Genomic DNA, 21,366 nt, shown 5'->3' with positions numbered 1-21,366 from the left:
CATGGACATCTGTTCTAGCAATAGCTGGTACACAAGTCTCAACAAGTAGGTAACATTATCCAGCGAGATCACCTTCAACCATTGCTCATCGAATGTCTACAGCCAATAAAGTGATCTCTCGTTTCAGGATTGGGGAAGAAAAATAGTGGAACATTCCTTCTGGCATTTCACAGTTTGTCATAATATTGTGTTCTAACAGGTTTATCTGTTTCCATTGCCTACGTAATATTAATGGGTGAAAATACAAGATGTATTCCTAAGGTTTTCTGGTATATACAGTACAGTATATATGTTAAATGTAGATTTGTATGACTGCAGTTGTGTGTCTAGCTGGGTTTGCCATCTTACCTGAGCCTGTTGTATGATCTCCTATCCTGTAGATATTAGGCCGTACTGAAACTCTGTTCCATACAGAGCCTTCCATGTGCTCCTGATGGTACCGACAAAAACTTTCTTCAAAGTTACAGCTGGCAATCGAAGGATCAAAGAAAGGTTCTGGAAGAAATGACAGCTCTGTTTATAATCCTATGAATGATACAAAAAAACATTTTTCATGTGCTAGCTTAGACTTTTTTTTTTAGATCGTGTTTTCAAAGATTCACTCTTTTTCATTAAAGATTAAATGAGCTATGCATTTGTGATCATCGCGGTTCCGTGTGGGGTCGTGCCCCCCGCCACCCGTGCCGTCCTGCACACCTGGGGCGCGAACCTGGGTCTCCAGTGTAACGCAACTGGAACCAACCGCGTGAGCTAAAGGAGACCTCCCCCAGCTCAGGCAGCTGAGGTCCCTGCTACGCGCAGTGAGGGCGCTGATGTCACCGCACTAGCTCCGCTACACATTCAGCTATAATTATTGATTAAATTAAAGCACATTGCCTTTCTACCTTGATTTGTATGCTTCTGTGATACAGCTGAATTTACATTGCACATCTAGTGCCTTCAGGGTTTCCAAATGGGAGGGCTAAACTTGCAGAAGGGTAAAATGTCTTCATTTTCACTTTGTCTCTCAAAACATCTGCACCAGAATTTGTTTTGGTGGTTATTCTGGTTTCTTTAATTAAAAAATAAATACGTTCTAGATGTGTTGGAGATAACGATCAGAGGAACCATGACCACCACAGGCTGAATTGATTCTGCGTTCTGTACAGTACATGCATCACACAGTTGGAAATCAAATCACTCCCACCTGTCTCAGTGCTGCAGAATTCAGGGGAGAAAGAAATGTCATCAAGAGCTACGTATCCTCCCCTGGCGCTGTTGAAGGCGACTTCGAAAACAACCTTGAGCAAAGAAACAGGAGACAAATCATCGGACATACTTTAATGAACAGCTGTTCAACCAGAAAAGACATAAAGCAAGAATGCGCATATTGCTACAGATTTTGAAAATAGCATTCACAACCATTTCATGTGAAAAAACAAATGGCAAATATGGTAGTGTCTCTTTCTTCTTTCTGCATTCTCTCATTATGTAGTTTTTGTCTTAAGAATTAAGTTTGATAGATGCTCCCCACTCCAGTCTGGAAAGAAACATATAATTGACTCATGCAATCTTCCCAGTGCAGTTTTCCTCCAAGTCTTGCTTGGGAATTTGTAGTGATTTGGTGCTCTCAAGAGTATAAACATTATAATTGCTTACATTTATATAGTACTTTTCTAGACACACCACTCAAAGCACTTTACAGGTAATGGGGACCACCACTGATGTGCAGCCCCACCTGGATGATGCGACGGCAGCCATAGTGCGCCAGAACGCTCACCACACATCAGCTATCAGTGGTGAGGAGAGCAGAGTGATGAAGCCATTTCATAGATGGGGATTATAAGGAGGCCTATTTTATGTGCTAAAAAGTGCTATGTAAGGATAAGGAATTATTATTATTCCTGCTTTACTAAAAGGGGTCAAACTGAATCATTCTTTAAAAAAAACAGCTTTTATTGTATACAGTTGTGAGTTTTGAAAACTCCAGTTAGTAATGACAAATAATCAGCACCTTCTTATACCTCTATTTGGTATATGAAGAGTAAACTCCACTTGCTTTCAAGGACTTTTCATCTGTGAAAATCTAAGGGAAAAACATAGCTGTTCTAGGAATTTGAATTGCATTGTCATTATTCAAACTCCTGCAAGGAAGCCTTCTTTACTTTTTGGCAAGAACGATTAATTAATTATTCCCCACACTGTACATTTCACATCAATTTCCATGAATTGTGCCTCTAAATTTGGCGATAGTTTTTCACTTTACATATAAAAAAAGTGCTGCGAGAATAATGTGGAAAACCATATATGGATGTGCTAGCTATAAAATGTTATATAAATGTCTGCCAAGATAAAATCCATGCAGTATATGATAAACTGCACAAAACATCATACTCCATAAAATGGAAAGTAATAACAGTCCAGTTAAACAAAGATAACTAACCTGGCCTTGGGTTCCATCTAAGGTGAGTTTAAATTTTCAAAATATTTTTTCAAATCATCACTTTAATAGATGTAATATGAGCATTCACCTCCAGTGGCCAGGCCCACCCTTGGTCATCTACATATAAACTCACTAAAGACAAGGAATGTAAACCTTCTCAAACAGTACATTCCTGACTTTGTGTGAAATCAAATATTATACCAACCTCCAATGGATGAGGTGCTTTAATGTCCACTTGTACTAACTTCCAAACTGACTTGGTATAAATATCAGGTCTCCAGATTTCCTCATAATGACCCAGTTTGTCTCTTGTGAACACAGAGAAAATATTGCCTTTCTCTTGATCCAGCTGGTAGTAGAAGGACAAGCAGCCTGACATAGGTGTGGTCATTATGGGTGACATAAGCTGAGCTACTTCTTGGAAGTTCTTGGCATAAACCGAATCCACATACATGTAGTGACCTAGAAACAAGGCAAAATGTTTAAAAAAGAGCACAAACACTTGCATCACAAACTACATATTGGGTAAATAAGAACATAAGAAAGGTTGTAAAGGTTTATATATAAATGTAACCCTCCCTGATTTGACAATTAAAGTACTATAACATTGGCTTTAATTAAAATAACGTTGATTAACTAAACAAACAATAGTATCACAAATGTCTAGAAATCAGCTTAGGTAAGAACATGAACCCCTCCTCTGTTTCCAGCGGATGCCTGCACTTTCTCATTTTGTAATGAAAAGGGTAATAAAAGCCTGTATAGTTGTCTCCAGCCCAAGCTGCTGACACAGAACCAAGAGTGTTTCTTACAGTACAAATAAAAGAACATGTTGAGATGCAGATGCTAGGTAGTGGGTACTTGGGCAGGGGGCAGGGAGAGGTTGTCTTACTAACTGGATTCGTCTGATCTAGTCTGTTGGGAAGCTAATTTATAAAGTTGCACCTAGCAACCTACAGCTCAGTTTCATTCCTCTTTGCTCTTCTTCCATCAAAGATCCCTTCAGTCAGGCTGAATTGTGAAGAAGCAAATTTGTGAATGTCAAAATCGCAGATGTCGAGAGCCTTCTATACTTCACTCCATTGATAATTGGAGTCATATATAATTCTATATAATCACTCCATTGGATTGACTCCATTGACTGTGGAATACTGCATCCATAGCTCTAGTGTCACGATCGCAAACCCCTCCTCTTAAGGGTGCTCCAGCCCTTCCTTGTTTGCCTCATTCCCCACACCTGTTCCTTGTTCCAACCCCTTTTCAGTTCCCCCTTAAAAGCCAGACGCAGATGCTAATCTGGGCTCTGCAATGGTTCTCGTATCGTGTCCTGTCTCCGTCTGGCTCTGCCTGGCTCCGTCATGGTTTTAAGTTTCTATTCCTGTTCCCGTTCCCCCTGCCGGTCCCGATCCGGTTCTAGTTTTTAATCTTCTGTCTTGGATGGATCATCTGGCCATGGACTTATGCCCTGTTTTTGGACTTCTCTTTGGACTCGTCCCCGGATTGTTCGCCTCACTACACCTTCCCCGACCACCAGCACTCCTTGGACACGCCCCCCTGTTTTTATTCCCGTATCGTGCATGCTTTTCTCCCCAGTGTCTCCGCACTCCACCCCGGATTGTGTTGTCTTCATAGGGCCCAGAAAGAAAGCTTTCGTGACATCTAGCTCATACCTCTTTGGTTGCTCATTGTGTGGTCGTCAGGCAGATTGGACTCGGAATCCCTCGCGACACTCCCACCTACGTACCAATTCACATTGGGGTTCCAGATATTTGTATAGCCACAGAGATGGTGTTCTTCAAAGTTACACTCTGTCAACAGTTTAAAAAACATTGTAATTTTTTGAAGAAGTCAGAAACTACCGGTTCCACAAACAATATATTGATTAATTTCAGTTTGCAGTTTTGAGTGGCCCAAAAGGAAAAGGTGATTTCCCAAGTGCAGGTTGTTGGAGCCTCAGTCGTGTCTTTAGTCAGCTGCAGCCACTATTCTCCAAACTGAAGCACACAATTAGCTGAGCTCTACAGCCTGCCAAGGTTAAAGGGGAACTGCAGTCCCAATTTCTCAGACCGGTTATTAAATCTCAGTAACCAAATAAATTAATTGCTGGTTTTGTGAAATTTTACAAATTTCACATTAAGTGTAAAATTGTGTAAGTAGTGTGTGATCACCATGTTGTCACAAATCGCTGATCTCGCCATGGGCAAGAGAGAGAGATTGCACAAATTGTGACATGAAATAGCCCTTCCTGCTCACTAGTTTCTGTAAGCAAACGAGAAATGTGGTCTCCTAACAATGTTAATTATTATGAGTGCATTATAGTTGGTTGGCAGGTTTCTCCTTTTTCCAATACTTAAAAGTATCTAAAAAATATGCTGCCTTATATGTCGGTTTCATGAAAATATTTACCATTAATGTAGTAAGAAAATTTTACTTGGTCATAATTGGATGTTTTTTTGCAGTATGACAGAAATTTGGCGGTATGCATACATTGAAACTAAGTCTCTTTTGTGATGTAAATTGGATGTTGTACACGTTACTGTGTATTTGGTAGTTTCATTGTGGTTTGAAATGCACCCATCACTGCTAACTCATTATAATCCCGAAATGTAAAAATAGCATTGCAGTTAATCTTTAAAGAGGGATTAAATGGCCAGGGCTCTCTTGGCACAGCAACCCTTGCTCAACCTCACATTCACAAATTGAAGGTTTAAGTGAGGGACACTTCATTGGGCTTTGAACCTTTGGTATGTAGCCGTATATGCCTGTGACATCTGTTTACACTCCCTCATGCTCCCCTGTGTGTGGTCGCAGTGCTCAGAGCTGTGAGCCGACACATGAAAAGTATACAATTGACTGTTCTAAACTGGGTGGAAATACCAAAACAAATATTGATTCTAACTTTATGAACCAGATCTAAATCAACACTACAGACAATGCTGTTGACCAAAAAAGGTTTTTTCCCAATAATTGACTACATTAATAATTGATGAGGAGGAGGAACAGGAGAGATGGAGGTATTGCTCTGCCCTCAGTACGTGTGTTCTTGTATGCTGTGTGCAGTGATTAGCTAAGGAATGAAATTGAAGGGAGATGAGTCCAAGGTTCTGGCAGGGCGGTGTGTTCTTTTAAGACAAACACAGTTTTCTTTCAGATCTCTTCACTGCCACCACCACTGCCAGAATAATTAAATCATTCAGTTCACTGTATATTAGGCAGCAGAGTCTGTTCCCAGCTTGTCACCTCCCACTAGAAACTCTCTGGTTCTTTCCCATCTGGGCTTGGCAACCATCCGGGACTATCCTTGCTCCCCCAGAATTACTGAATAAACTCCATGGCAGTGATGGGTGTATCCGGGGTGAAAAGCCGTGAAATGCAAACCCCCCACCACCTTCCGTGTGTATTTATTTTAGAGGTGGGTGCTTACAGAACAAACTGACTTAACCAGTCTGCCCACTAGGCATTTAACTAGCATAGAAAAGAAAACATCCTTTTCTAAAAAGGCCTCTTTTTATTTTGGAAAGAACAGTTTTGCAGGAATTTCAAAAGCTGTGCAAATACATCATGTTTTCAGGCCTACGTCAGAATTCTCTGGCAAGAAACAGGCTTCCCAGCTTGGTAACACTGAATTCAATACATTCAATTAGTTCTTTCAGCAATTCTTTCAATACATGAGTTATTTTAGCAATGATGCACCAAGCATCTGCAGAGATGTTACTTACCAATACAGTATCCAGGCACAATGTGTATTTCAAAGATGGCAACACTGTTGCCTGTCTCTTTCCCAGGTCTGCCTTCAATTAAAATCTAAGAACAGAATAAATTAAAGAGGAAAAATTACATCATTGTAAATGTAAGAGATTAGCTCTTCAGACACACCAGGGTTAGTGCCAAAATGTGCAAATTCAAGAACTGTTGCTACTTTTCTAATATTGAAATTAGTAATTACATTGCTACTTTAAACAAATGTGTCTTTGAATCCTTCCAGCCATTATGTTTAAGGGATACATATTTATAATTAGTATTGTTATTATTTATCCAAGAAGGAATCAGTAAGAAAATTTGGACTAAAACACAGTAACGTTTGGTGTTGCTGTGCAACTAATGGTTTAGAAAAGTAAGCATTGGAGTGGTGAACCAAATGCTAATTTTCTTAGAGCAGCAACGTTTTACATTGCTTTGTATTCATTCAAAGTTCTTGATTGTTAAATTGAAGCGAGAAATCTTATTTTTCTCTTTGTATGCAGTATGCTTTATTTGTGCTTCAATTTATCGAAAAAGAGGGATAACAGTGAAAAGTTACAAATAAACTGTAGAAACAAAACGTATAGCTCATAAAGGACAAATAATTCCTTTTTCCTCAGCCATGCTATGTACAATCAAGTAACATCAACTTATATTTTATTTAAGCAAACACGTCGTTGCAGTAAAATAAAGCATGGGCTGTATGAATGAGAACCTGTTGGCTTCAGCTGTTGGTCAGGCAGGCACCTTTTGTGAGCTCGAGCTGTTCCTGAGGTCCACACTGGCGATGAGCCAGCTGTCAGAGGGCTGGTTTGCTGACCACAGCAGGTAGTCAAAGCTCTCTCCTTCCGGCCTCAGGTGCATCTCCAAGGAGCCCGAGCCAGAGATCTGGTAGACAAGCCTCAGGCAGCTCCACTGAAGCAGTTCCAGGTCAGGGCTTATAAGTACAGCCTTCTCAACTCCTGCTGCAAAGGCCAAGTCCGCAGAGATGAAGCGCCCTGAGAACAGGAGTGCAGGTTAACAACAGAACATCAACCTGCTTAGCCCCATCTTCAGCAAGCTTCTTTTCTGTCTACATTTTTTCTGGTCATGGCTGGTGAGTAACCATATACAGTAGCCATGACATGATATTTTCAAAAGATTTCATAAATATGACCCAATATTTTACATAACCTTGGTATTGTTCCCAACACCTTGTTGGATTTGAAAATTGCTCCAAATTTCTATTATGATCTACTGTGCAAGAAAAATGCAGTTTCTAACAATACAATTCTATTCTGAGCAAATTTCAAGAACCGCAAAGTGCAGTAAAAGAGCGTACAGGGAATTTACATAACAGTAATAAGAGTAAAAATAAAGAAACAAAAGAAAAACACAGTAGACTGACCAAGTAAAACCAAGACTAAAACCAAATCATACATGTAAAGCTACAGTGGAAAGCAAGGTCTTTTCTAAGAGGAAAATAAAGTATTTTGAAACTAAGAAAGTTAAAATTAAAATTAAAAATATCTTTAATGGATTGGACAGTGAGCTCCGAGGAGCTCCCTAGTGTAGAGTGTAGAGTCTTTCTTCAGCTGAGCAAAAAGTTCTGAACCAGCAGGTTTCAGATTAAGAGCTGGACTATAGCCATATGGTAGACATTTAAGATACCCTGGAGCTATACCTTTAAGTGCCTTATTTGTGAGCAGAGCAACTTTAAAGACGACTCTAAATTTCACAGGGACGTCACTGCCATGATCAGAGAATGGAGTTTGTGTGTTGATGTGGAGTACTGTTAGTCAGCACACAATCTGCAGATGTCAGGACCTACAGAGACCTATCCTAAAAATTATATTAGCAGTATCAAGTCAGGAAGGCATTACAGGAGCCTGTACAGGAGTTGTAAGTGTTCTTACATTTGTTGTGTGTGAAAACCCAGCATTCAGAGGATGTAGCATTCAGCACAGGCATTCTGTGTAGATCAGTGATGAGTGACTGCTAGCCCACCTCCCTGCCCTCTATTGGAGGTTTGAGTGCTAAACACATTGAGCCACATTGCACCACAATTCTGTCTGGTGTTGAGAGAAATGGTCACACTTTGTCTCCGCACACAGCACAAGCATGGGTAGAGCAAGAAGCACTTGAACAAAATGGAGTCTTCTTACTTTCTGTAACTGTGGACAAACACCCAATTGTTTGTTGGGTTTAAATAAACAATGTGAAATCAAATTGTAAATTATTATGTAGGGTAAACATTTAGTCTGTAATACAAACAATTCTGAGATACTTCACACGCTTGGTAAATGAAGACCATTGCAACTGAAAGTAATGCCAATTCATAATTTTTTAACTTTTTATGGCCTTGATAATACACCCAGATGTCCTTATGGCAAAAACAATCCAGTCTTTTTTTTTTTACTTCTTGACACTCAAGAGTTGATTTCACAGAGCAGCATTTCCTGGGATCTGAAACATGTGTATATAGTTCAAGAGTCTGTTTTAATGGTGCATGCATATCATAATGAGAGCATAAAAGTTAAAATCTCAGCCCCAAAGTTTGTTAACAGGTTGTATTTAAAAAAAATAATTCTTACACACAGAGCAGGATAGTATTGGTATAATATAATACAGCTGACTTAACAGACAGCTGCAGGAGACATTATTAAGAAGTAATCCTTTTAGTCAGGATCAGCGCTGTGTTTGGGCTTTACACAAATAGAAGAGTCAAAAGAAAGAAAAATGTCAGAATCCATGGGTGTCGTCCTCAGAACAGACTGGTACCCTGACAGCTGTAAAGTATCACTGAGTCATTGGCTTTAAAAATCATCAGAAAAGTTAAGAAATATCTCAGTGCTTAAAAACTGCCTGTGATCATGATTATTTCTTGGAGACTTTCAAATTACGAAGTTTGACAACTTTGAAAATAGACAGTGCAGGGCAAACTGTTGAGCCATAATCTTTAGAAGTGTGCAGTTTTCTATCCCCATTCTACCCTTTGACCTGATGAAGATGTTTGATTTTAGTTACAAATAACATTTTTCTTTTACTATCAAATTAATTAGGAAAACGGCTGACTTATAGGAGCACAAGTTGAGCCCTTGTCCAGTTTCAGGTGTGTCCTCCCTGTCTTGCGTTTTACTTGGTGAGAGGTGTTGCACACATGAGTTGAAAGCCTTTAAGATTATTTCCATTTTGGGGTGAGAGGATTTTGGCAGAAACTGCTTAGTGAGGGAGCCCTAGGTATGGTCCTTAAGAATAGAGACAATGTTGAATAAGCAAGGAACCTAACCTGCACGTTGATCTGCACACCCAAAGAAGGCTCCACAGCCGAAACATTGAGTTTCCTTTCTTCTCTTTCCAGCATGGAATAAACCTTTAACTTGTTCCTGCAGCCTACACATGCTGATGCAGCTACCTACTTGAACTACTTTAACCTGCATGTTTATGCATTGTGGGAGAGAACCAGGAGAAAACGTGCACAAGCAGGGAGAATATGCCAATTCTACACAGACAGACACCGGAGCCCATATTTGAACTCGAGAACTCTTCAGTATGTTATTATTGTTTGGGACAGTAGAGTATTTCAGTTGTTTCAAGGAACAAAATGTAACATCTGCTGCAAGAAGTATAAGCTGCAGGATATCAGATAACTAGGAATGAACCACCTCCTGAACATGAAAGCTTGGATTACCATATATGAGAAGAATCGTTTTATCTAATCCTGGTAAATCAAATTTAATTTGTTGCTCTTAGGGTGCAGTTTAAGAAGGATTTTGAATTTATCTCTGTGTTTTTCAAAAGTTATATCCTTCGTTATGATACCCAGGTGTTAGAAAATGAACACCAGAATCCTTGAGCCTGTCTGACATGAGAACAGTTGAAAAAAGGTCTGTCTGTGCAAACAGCTCACAATCCTAAAACGTTGGCCACAATTTACGTTACCAGGGAAACTAAACAAAAACACCACTTCAGCCCAAGATAAAGTATATATTTTTTATTTAGGTTATTGCATTTTCGAGGATAACAAAGTAGATTATGTCACATAAACAATGTTGTGTCTTGGACTACATGTTGGCCATGAAAGTGATTGCATAGGTCTCTCGAGTTGCCAGCACTTCATACTCGACTTTGCAGAAGGTATTGTAAACACAGCTGTAGAATTTCCAGCTGAATGCTCACAAGGTGGTTTCCATCGCTGACACCACATTTCACCTTCCAGCCCAGCTACTGTTCCTCAGTCATTTGGCACAAAGCCCAAGAGCATCATTAGATCCTTAGTTTTTATTTTTAGATCGTAATGTAAACTGGCTTTAGCAAAATTCGAAATGTTGTTGTTTTTACAATGACGCATCCAAGAGCACATTACAATCCTGCCGAAAGCAGTTTGAATACAGTAAGTAGCAGGGAGAGATGCTGTGTGCAACCATATGTCGGACGTACCCTGGGTGTTCACCCCAAAAAACAAGCTCAGTTAGGGTTAATACTCTATACTGTTTATACAGTAGGCAACAGCAACATTCATTATTGAATGTACAAAAGCTTCTTTCCCCATGGTCCTAGTTCACTAGCCAGAAAATCCTTAGGTTCCTCCTGTACTATTGCCCTCTGCTCAAAACACATGCTTTACCGTCTTAGCTCCTCATAAAATTAACTGCTTCTTGCCAGTGTCAGACAATTACATATCCTGCTGTCCCCAACTATCTTACATCAATTTCCTCTTCTAGAGAATGTGGGGAAGTAATAAAAAAGGGCAAACTGAATGTTAGCATATGTAGGAAAAGCTGTAGAATTCAAGCCTAGAGATGCTCAAGTCAAAATGTTACCATGCACTAGTACGCATGTTCTTATAAGCCAAGACAGAGTAATGTCTGATGTACAGTACTACATGGATACTTGACACTCCAGTGGTGAACAAAAAAGAATCAACAACATGGCAAGGAAGGATTGTGTTCCATATCCAATAGCATTTGTGTAGCAATCGTAGTTCAGGAAAGAAAACATTATAAACATTACAGGCTGATAATGGAACGATTTCCAACAGTCAGTCAAGAAAGGGGTACTACTTACTGAGTGAAAAATTTCTAATTGTTAAAAACTGAACAAAGTAATTATTGACCAATAAGCCTGACTTCACTTACTGGTACAGTCAAATTTGTGGAAAAAATACAGTACTGAGAACAAAACCAGATGATCTCCTATTTGGACAATATGGTAGATTTAGATTTTAAGAAAACTTGTCTTGGTGATAAAGTTCTGCATACTGTATGTGATTATTTCTAAACCACCAAACAATAGTCATTTACATAATGCATGTGTTTGGACGATACTACAGTACTAGTACTACTACTAATAATAATACTACTACTAATAATAAAAACACAGATTCGTACATAAGGCACAGTCACCGAATGTCCGAGTCTCAGTTACAACAAGCGAAGGAGCAGCCTCTCGTGAACAGAGCCTTTTGGGTGAGAGTGTGAACATGGAGGAGTTCACAGATGAATGATGGGGTCAGATTATTTAGAGCCCTGAAAATAATTAACAAGATCTTATGATGAATACGTGAACTTATAGGCAACCAATGAAGAGACTTAAGTGTAGGAGTGGTATGCTCCCAGGGTCTGGTGTGAGTTGCAGCACACACCACTTGTAACTATACTGTAACTTCTTGAGAAGAATGTTAGGGAGCCAGTAGAGTAAAGAGTAAGATAAATCAATCTTTCATTTTATAAACGCAGGAATCAGGCACTCAGTGTCAGATATTTCTAGAAATTGTCTAATGCGGGCAAAGTTTCTAAAGTGATTTGTCTTCATTAAAATTTTCACTTGTGGAGAGGATCGTGACTCCCAGATTCCTGACTACAGTAGATTTGTAAATGGGGAAGGCATCAACCAATGCTATGAAGCTCTCAAGCTTTCCCAGCTGAAATTTGCTAGCTAAATTTCTGTTTTGTCACTATTTAACTTCAGGGAATTTGATGTCAACCACAGTTTGATGTCATGCAAACAAGAGAAGTGATGGAAGAGGGAAATAAGAGGAGGAAGACATTTTAATGGTAAAATGAGAATCAAATCATCTGCATAAGAGTGAAACTACAGACCATGTTTGCATATAATTTTACAGAGAGGAAGCATATAAATGATAAAATGGCCCAATATTGAACTCAGCAGGCACTCCATGATTTACTGGGGCCATGGGGATTTACAGTATGAAGATCAAGAGAGACAAAATGCTGCCTGCCAGTCAGATAAGAGCAGATCCAGTTAAAGACAGTACCACTGATAGACAAGAATGTCTGCAAGCGATTGAATGTTTGCAAAAACAAATGATTTACTGTATCAAAAGCAGCACTAAGATAAAAAAAAACATAAGGATACTTATATCCCAAGAGTCAGAGGCAATAAGTAAATCATTAACAACCCTGCAAGAGCAGTCTCAGTGCTATGATTAGAGTGAAAACCAGACTGAAATGGTTCAAACAAGTCATTAGCTGTCATGTGATCCTGTAATTGACGTGCAACCACATGTCCTAAAACCTTAGACAGAAATGGTAAATTAGAAATTGGTCTGTAGTTCATCATTATATCAGAAGCCAAGCTAGGCAGTAGCGACCACACCCGGGGAAAAGGACCTGTTGATGATGTTGACAACTAACAGGCAGATGTCTGGCAGGCAAGAGGGATGGGATCTAGGCGACAAGAAGTTGTTTTACAGGTGTAAAAAATGTAAAACATTTGTTTTACAAATTTACATAAATTTTGTAAGTTGATCTGAATTACCTAAGCACAATTCAGAAAAATCTGGAATAGAGGGAATGTCAGTGAAAAAGCTAGGGCTCAAACTGTTGTCCAACTTCAAGACTGAGGCTTGATTCAGATAATTGCAGATTTATAGGATCAATCTTTGACTGAAAGAATTGCAAAAACTTAAGACAGTGGTCAGGGGTGGAAGACAGAGCAGAATTATCAGGGGTTTTAATGTACTTGTTAATAACAGAGAAGAGCACTTTATGATTTACTCGTCCACAGCCGATTGAATCCAGGACATAGGAGAATCTTGAAGAAGCTAGAGCAGTTATAGACTTCCAGGTGTTCATTGTACAGTAAGCCTTAGTGTAAACCACTAGTCCAGGTTTTTTGTTTAAGTGCTCTAGGCACTGTCCAGTTAGTTTCAAATTGCAAAGTTCAGGTGTGTACAATGAGAAGAGTGCTTGAAGGAAACAGCGAGTGCAAAAAGGGGGCAAGTTTGTACAAAGTAATAGTAAGTGCAGTGTTTAATTTACTGACGAGGTCAGCTGTCAAAGGTGACCAGTCTTCTAAAAGGGGAGAACTACAGTAAGTACGGCATAACTACAGTAACTACAGTAAGAAAGCAGAGTGTTCACAAATTTCAGATTTCTAAAACAGATTGTGTGGTAATGTAAGGGGTAAAGGCTCAAATTAGCAGAATTAGTTGAGTACCAATGGGCCTGCATTAGAAATACTGATATTCCTAATTTATTTCAATGATCTTTATTACTGTTTTCTGGTATAGTTGGTTAAATGTTAAGGTTTTCAGATAATAACAAAATATGAGGATGAATAAAGAAAATGTAAAAGCATTAAGACAACATCTAAAACTGGATATGTAACTGACAGTCATTTATTGTATAACAGTGTAGGGTAGAAAAAACATAAGGAAGTGTGAAGTGTTACATACAGGGTAGAAAAAACATAAAGTACAAATACAATAAGAAACACTGAGCCTGAAGAAGCCACCTATCAGAAACACTGAATGTTATGTTGAAACATTTTCCAGACAATTTGAGAAAGCATTCAAATGTTTAAGGAACGTTAAGATGTATACTGAAAAGTACTTGATTTAACATAAAAATAACATCATTTGATGTTAAAAATAAAAGATGCACTAGTAAAATCACATTTGGAATATTGTGTACAATTGATTACAGTATGTTAGAAAAAAGATGTTGCTGCTCTGGAATCACTCCAGAGGAGAGCAACCAGATACATTCCTGGGCTCAGGAATGTGCTCCACTGACAGGCGAAAAGAACTTAATCTTGAACAGGGGAGACGACCATGAAACCCGATTCATATTCTCAAACACATTGACTCAAATGCCTGTGTAGAAAAGGAGATGAAAGACACGCCACAGAATACAAGTAGAAACTATGTGCAAGTTCATTCAAAATTGAAAACAGGAGGCATTTTCTACACTAACACTTGCAGGGGTATGGATCAAGGTGGCTAGATACTGTATGTTTTTGAACCTGATACCCTGGATCTTTCAAAAGAACAGGTGGGTGAGACCCTTCGACCAATTAGCTACTAGCAACCAAACAGATTAGACAGGCCTTCTGTCATTTGTAACTCTTCTTATGTTATTGATTATTACACAGCAGTTTTTGTTTTTGTATCCAAACACACGACAGCGTATCCAGCCCATATTCAATCTCATACATCAGTCAGCACTGTCGGGGTATGTACTTGCCAAAACTGTGTTTTGAAGTCTTGGACATGTAATTTAATAATCTTTACAAAGTTTTTGGAGTTCTGAACCACTGGATTGCGCACAGTTGACATTGAAAACTAGCTCTGCACTGTGTATCAGTGTGAAGTAGGACATGTTTATGTTGCTCCTCGTGAGAGATTGTCACTGCCTGGGAGAGGGCAGGTTCTGCTTTCTTTAAAAGATTTTAGTGTTCAATAATCCTGACAGCTGTGTGAGCTGCATCCCTGCTGAAGCCCACAAGTTTCATGGGTGTCTGCTGAATGATCAGCAGAAACTTCATTGCATTATTGTCATATTGTCACCACTAGATGGCTTTGATGATTTTCAAGTACAGTATAGTTTTGTCACTTTTAGCTCATTTGGAATGTCTGCATCAATTTATCCCTGGTAGCATTCAGCTTTTTGAAGACTGTACATAGGACAACTAAAAAAACACCTTTCCTCACAAAACAGAGTAATAGAGTAAAATGGGACTTCAGAACATAAGCCTATAGTGTATCCTCTAAGAAAAGTGGATTACATTTTGTCAGGCAAAACTATAATAACTATAATATATAGATTCAACCCTATGCTCATGCTTATGTAAACTAGCTATGGCTGGCGGGATACTGTACTGTAAATAATTCTGTTTGACAAAAGAACCCTTTGTTTTCAAGCATCTCGGACGACAAGAATGGCATAATATATGCCTCTTTAAAATCTGAATGCCACAGTTACAAGACAAAAGAAGCTGTTCATCAACCACTCATCCACGGGGACTGCCAGAAACTTCAGTAGATGGAGAAGAACTGTATGTGAGTGCTAGTGGTTTTTTTTTTGCCCACAAAACATTGAATTGCAGACAAGGGATATCAAAATCATGTCTGCTTTATACTGTATAAAGAGGAGACCAGCCCACACTTGGTGTACAAGGTGTACAAAAACAGAGTGAGCAGCACTCTTCTGCTTGATAAGCATGATCTATCCTCATAACTAACCCAGCATTAACAGAACAGGCAGAAAGGAGTGCAGATTACTACAGTTGCTAATTATATAAATGGCAGTTTTGTTCTTCTCTGACTCTAAAAAGATAAATTCCTGAAATTCCACTATCAAACCCAGTGCTAATTTAGTAAATAGTTGAATACTTTATAGTTAATAATGTACTATACTGTATACTATATGTTAAAAAACCTATTAAAGCTTGTAAAATATATACATAAAAACGTGCTTTAGAAACTGATGCCTTAAAGGTCTCAAGGTAGTTCGAAAGATGGATGATAGGGGAGTTTTGGATTTCTTGCTTCTTCATGAAATCGAAACAACGTGGGTTGTCTGTTACACATCACACGTGGTTTATGTGCTAAGTGATGTACTATTGTTTATTCTGACAGAATCTCCATTCCTTAAGGATTGTCTTCTAGAATATCCTCTCAAGGCTGGCTGTAAGGCTACATGGAAGAGAAGCTCATCCCTCAGTGCCCTTTTGTCAGAGCACCTGAGGGCAAACACTAACTGTACACATAGCCTCCTTGTCCCGTCTCTTCCAGTCTCAAGGAGCCTACATACTGCAGAACACATTGGTGCTTGAATGTGAATTTTAAAATAAAGTAATTCTGAAGGTGTTCTTTCCCTTAACCTCAAACAGTGCAAACCTAACTGTTAACCTGTGATTCCCTGGATTTTCCATATTTTCAACTTTCAAAATTCAAAAACAAAATCAATTCAAAATACTCTAACGCGATTCTCTAACAGTGCACCACAGGTTTTTATTAGGAAGCTCTGTACAAGAAATCAAAAGCCCAACCAGAAGGCTGAACAGAAAAGTGTGGACAGAAATGTATAAAATGTGCCTTTTTTACAGTTAGGAAGGTAAAGAGTTAAGCAGAACAGGGAACGTTTTTAAAAGAAAATATAAATAAAACCACTGAAGACCACTTCTATAGCTGCAAATCTTTCTTTCTTTTTTTTCATTTTGGTTTTCGGTTCCTAAGAGACATAACTAGTTTGAATTGGTGGGAAGCTATTACAGGAATCAGTGAGACTGGCTCTATTTATAAAACATATAATTACACTTAGAAAGTCAGTACATCCCTACCTTCTTCATTAAGAACCCATTTCAAGTTTGCAGGGTCTGATTTATAACCACAAGTGCTGTGCTCAAAAGTGCAGGATCCTGGTAGCTGTTGCTGTGCACGGACTGACAGCAAAACTGGAAAAAAGTTAGACAGAAATAGATCAGCGTTAGCAGGACAAAGTAGAAACACATGGATTAAATGATTTCCAGAGTTACTGTTTCTGATTTTCTTTTTCTATTTTAACAGACAAGATATCTGATTAACAAAAAAAAAGTGCAAATCTCTCTCTTCAGCTGTACATATGCTTTATGCCGGTTTTAAAATCAACAAGAAACATTACATGAGATAAAAAAGCAGATGAAAGCTGATGAGATAAAAGAGAGAAATGTTTCCACACACACAGAAAGGAACTGCAGCTGCTCTCCTGCCACAAAATACAATTCTGACAGAAAGAAAACTTAGGCGAAGACCTACCTTGTAGAGTCAAGAAATAATATGGAAACATTGCTCAGCTGGTTTTCAAAAGCAGGAGCAAAAGCAGTTATTGTTCTCTGTTTTTGAAGAAATCAAAGCAGAAAAAAACACAGCATGCATGTGCAGGACACATCCGAAATAGTCTTGAGGAGCAACTGAGAGCCTTGTCCGGAGTGTTGAGAGAAAATCAAATTTTCCTCCAGTTATCACATTAGCATGGTTTAATCTCAGCTGTGAGAGTGCATTTGGCATGCTGCAGAGCACTGAGAGGGAGGGAGGGTTTTGCAATACATACCAAACTCTGAAGGATACACCTCTGTAGAGAGTGCCTATTCATGATGGTTTTTTTCTTTCCGACAGAAAAATCTGTCAAACCAATGTTTGCATAAATTCATAAAATATATTGCCTCCGCTGACCGTGACCCATATTTCATTCTTTTTGTCTTCTGTTGCCCACATTAATGTGGTTCTAATCCATTCTATTGAATGTTGAAGTTTTTTACACACTATAATTACCACATATAGTGGGGCATATACTGTAGCTGATCTTGTAGGAGCAAGCATCACTGACAAGATAATACTTATGCTGATGAACTTTGCTGAAATTGCAAACAAGAAAAAAACAATTTTGTCGGTTAAACAATTGACTAGTCATCGAGCTTCCAGTTGAATGAATAGAGCTAAGAAAGAGGTTATTAATACTTACACATGCATCCCCATAGATACAGTATGTGATCGAATCTGTGTATGGTAAATTTTGACACAATATAATTAATTACTTAGTTTGCGAATATTAAGATAAATAAATACAGAATATCATTGTTTCAAAGGAATATGACCATTGTTGAAATATATAGTATATTGTTGAATATGAAAATTGTTTTTTGAATATGACCAAATTCTGCATATGTGTGAGCTTTTTATATTTCTTTAATTAAAAAGAGCTTTATAGCCGGTGTGTATAATTATGTAAAATCTTCAGCAACTCATTAAGCAAAGTGTTGTGTCCTGGAGTCACGCTTCAGTATATACATTCAACACAGGGCTTCACTCTGAAATATCTTTTTCTAAAAAAAACACACCTCACCAGGAGGAACTCGCGGTGTTTGTTTTGTTTTTTGCGTTTGTATCAGACGATGGGTATCTTTTATTTAAGGCTTCTGTTTGCACAGACAGGATATCAACATTGCTCTTTCTCTCACACACTGGAAAACATAATTATTCAAACTTTGTCTTGGTTTTTCGTGTCAGCTTTTCCATGGCAAAAACAGTTTAATTATGCATCGATCTAACAACCAGACAACATGTACAAATAACTCACTACAGCTGCCACTACTGCTAATAATAATTGGAAGATAATGTTTTCACAACGTATGCCACATTCAGGCTGGTCGCTTTAAATAGAAAACAGTTGTTGCAGAAATTGCCTGGACAACCCCTGGGATTTTCCCAGGAAAAAGTGATGGATGATGTTGGACTCAATTTATCTTTTTATTGTTTCATTCCAAATTACTTGTCATGCTTTTTTTAGATAATGTAAGGGGTGGAGCATATTTTTTAAGTGCTGTGTACAGAGCTAGGGATGGTAGAACGCTGTTAATGATGACGATGCCACTCTGAAACTGTGGCACTTGTGGCAGAAATGAGAGAGGGAATGAGGTAATGGAACAGAGGGTTAAGATTTTATAGGGTGGAGAAAAAAGCTTGAGCAAAACATACTATGGGCTAAAGTGAAGCTCATATCATTGAGAGCACAGTAACTACAGAGTTTTCACGCACTTTTCTTTACAGCAATCTGTTTTCTTCACACGTCATGACACCAGAGCCATTCAGGGAATTAGAAAGGTCCAGGCCACTGCAAATTAAGATGCTCCAATTCAGATGCATGCACATCATACTTCTGGATGGTGTTAAAATAATGATTTAATTTGCTAATCCAAGGGCTGCAGACTGAAAGTCTAAGAAGTCTTTGCTGCAAAATTGTTTATTTTATAAATGCTTTCCTGGTCAGAGTGTGTGCAAACTTGTTTTGTAGGTAAAGAAAAATCCTGTTCATGTTATGTCGGTGTTGATGTTAAATATGGCCAGCACATTCAGAAAATCCTGCCCCATTGCAGAACAGTGATAGGTCTGCATATATAACTATAACTAATCTCATCAGATCTCTCAACTCCCAACTCTACCAGTTCCTCACTTCAGGGAAGAATAAAAACCTCATTCATCTTTGACAGAAAAAGACCATCAACACTCCTACTACCTCAACCAATCGTAACCCTGTGGTTACTATACCCTCTGACCTTTACCTTTCACAGGATGAGCGATCTCTTCTCAGCAGAGGCCCCGGTTTTGCTCCAGTCCCCAAGAAGCTGAACATCCCGTAAACTCAAGTCAATCTCAATCATTTTTACCACAGGATTCAGCTCAAAGCTCATTTTGCTGACAACTCCTCCTCATTGGTAACGGACAACAACCTGGTTACTGATGCCAATATCAATGATTAACTGATTAACAATATCAGTCCTAAACAGAGCTCTTGGACTCCCCCTTCCGGTTGTTTTCCAACAGTTGATTACTTTATTAACCAAATGCAACATTCAAGTTCCCAAGACCTTTTCTACACCCAGGAAACACAGGTCTAACCTCACACAAGGAGAACTTCAGGCACTCCAATCTCTCCGCAACAGGGATGATATTGTCATCAAACCGAGGACAAAGGAGGAGCTGTTGTGGTGTGGCACAAAGACCTTTACTGATAGCCTCCAGACAATTAACTGATACTTCTGCCTACCGTCCTCTCCAACAGGATCCTACCACTGACTTCCAGAACTACCCAATCTTTGTAAACGTCTGGTTCACAACTCCCTTGACTACACTCAGGAATCATCCTCACCAACCTCCTGCAACAGAACTCGCTGCATCACCTGCAAATACATATCTAACAACAGGCTCATTCAGGGCCCCTCAGGTCAATTCTGGATGAACCAGATGACATCCTGTACCTTCAGCAACCTCATTTACTGTATCTCTTGCAGAAAATGCCCAGCTACCTACAGTACGTTGGGGAAACCGGAAGGAGACTAGGAGACCGCTTCAGGGAACATGTTAGGGCTCTTTCACCTCAGACAGCCATGATCACACTGATCTCTCTGTCTCTGTTCTCAAAGAAGGGTTTCTCAAATCCCATAGCAGAAAGACTACAGAAATGGAACTCATCCTGAAACTAGGTTCACACTGTCCCCCTTCTCTCAATTACTGATTTATTTTTGTGTAAACCTCTATTCTCATGCCGGTTTTGATCCATCCCTCTCCACTTTGCACTTCCTAAGTGGCCTCTCTGCCTCTCCTGCCTCCTCCCCTCTCCCAGCTTTTGTTCTCCTGTGCTATTTAATCTTTGCTGTTTGCCCTGTCTTTTTCACACCTGAAGAAGGCTTCACAGCCGAAACGTTGTGTTTTCTCTCTTCTCTTTTCAGCATTGGAATAACCCTATTACTTGTTCCCAAACAGTGATAGTTCTTTATTTGTTTTAATATGCTGAAAACGCATTATTCTGAAGCCACTGACACAGCCAGAAGCAGACTGACAAAAATATGTAAGCAACTGCAATGTTAGGAATTACAACAGAAAGTCCAAGTTTTGGATTTAAAGTATGTGTAATATATCCCCTTGAGAAAATCCAACTAATCAGCTATGGCCACTGAGATTTTGTTATTATAATTTCCCTTAAACTGTGTAGCCGCTAATCACAGATCTTCATTGCTTATTTCTCTGTATTACTAAAGGAATCCAAAAGAGTAACAATTCTATCTAGAGTGGTTTTCAACATCCGACTGAGCTGAGAAGAATAGCAGACTAGCAGAAAGCGACTAGCAGAAAACTAATATGAAATGCAAATACTTTGTTTTTGATTCAAGAAGAGTTGTATTCCATTGATAACAAATCTGATGAATATGGTTAAGAATGTATTTCTGCATCAAGTATATTATGTTTCTGAATCAGAAGTTTAGGTTCATGAATCATCTTAAGCAGGTTCATTCATAAGGATGACAATAAGTAATTCATTACTCTCAAGTCTCAGTCTGTTTCGGACCTGCTGTCTCGATTCTAATCCCTCCCCCTTAAGGGCGCTCCGGCTCTTTTGCATTTTACCCGATCTCCTGCACCTGCCTCCTGTTCCAGTCTCCCC

The 21,366-nt window shown here is 38.9% G+C and overlaps 1 protein-coding gene across 1 annotated transcript in view; it reads right to left on the bottom strand.

Moving 5' to 3' along the window:
• The window catches only part of mamdc2a (MAM domain containing 2a), a 28,147-nt gene extending 10,685 nt beyond the window's left edge, over positions 1-17,462 (bottom strand). The window contains exons 1-8 of the mRNA XM_088630087.1: positions 17,184-17,462; positions 16,730-16,843; positions 6,911-7,161; positions 6,142-6,226; positions 4,093-4,230; positions 2,628-2,884; positions 1,187-1,280; positions 349-495 (exon numbers count right to left, since the gene is read on the bottom strand). Coding sequence (XP_088486213.1) covers positions 349-495; positions 1,187-1,280; positions 2,628-2,884; positions 4,093-4,230; positions 6,142-6,226; positions 6,911-7,161; positions 16,730-16,843; positions 17,184-17,214 — 1,117 coding nt within the window. The 5' untranslated portion in view covers positions 17,215-17,462. The remainder of the gene's footprint in view (positions 1-348; positions 496-1,186; positions 1,281-2,627; positions 2,885-4,092; positions 4,231-6,141; positions 6,227-6,910; positions 7,162-16,729; positions 16,844-17,183) is intronic.
• Positions 17,463-21,366: the final 3,904 nt, after the last annotated feature.

Source organism: Lepisosteus platostomus, chromosome 4, assembly GCF_059453375.1.
Source record: "Lepisosteus platostomus isolate fLepPlt1 chromosome 4, fLepPlt1.hap1, whole genome shotgun sequence".
Lineage (NCBI taxonomy): Eukaryota > Metazoa > Chordata > Actinopteri > Semionotiformes > Lepisosteidae > Lepisosteus > Lepisosteus platostomus.
The sequence above is the reverse complement of the archived record's forward strand: the minus strand, read 5'-3'. Positions and strand labels throughout refer to the sequence as shown.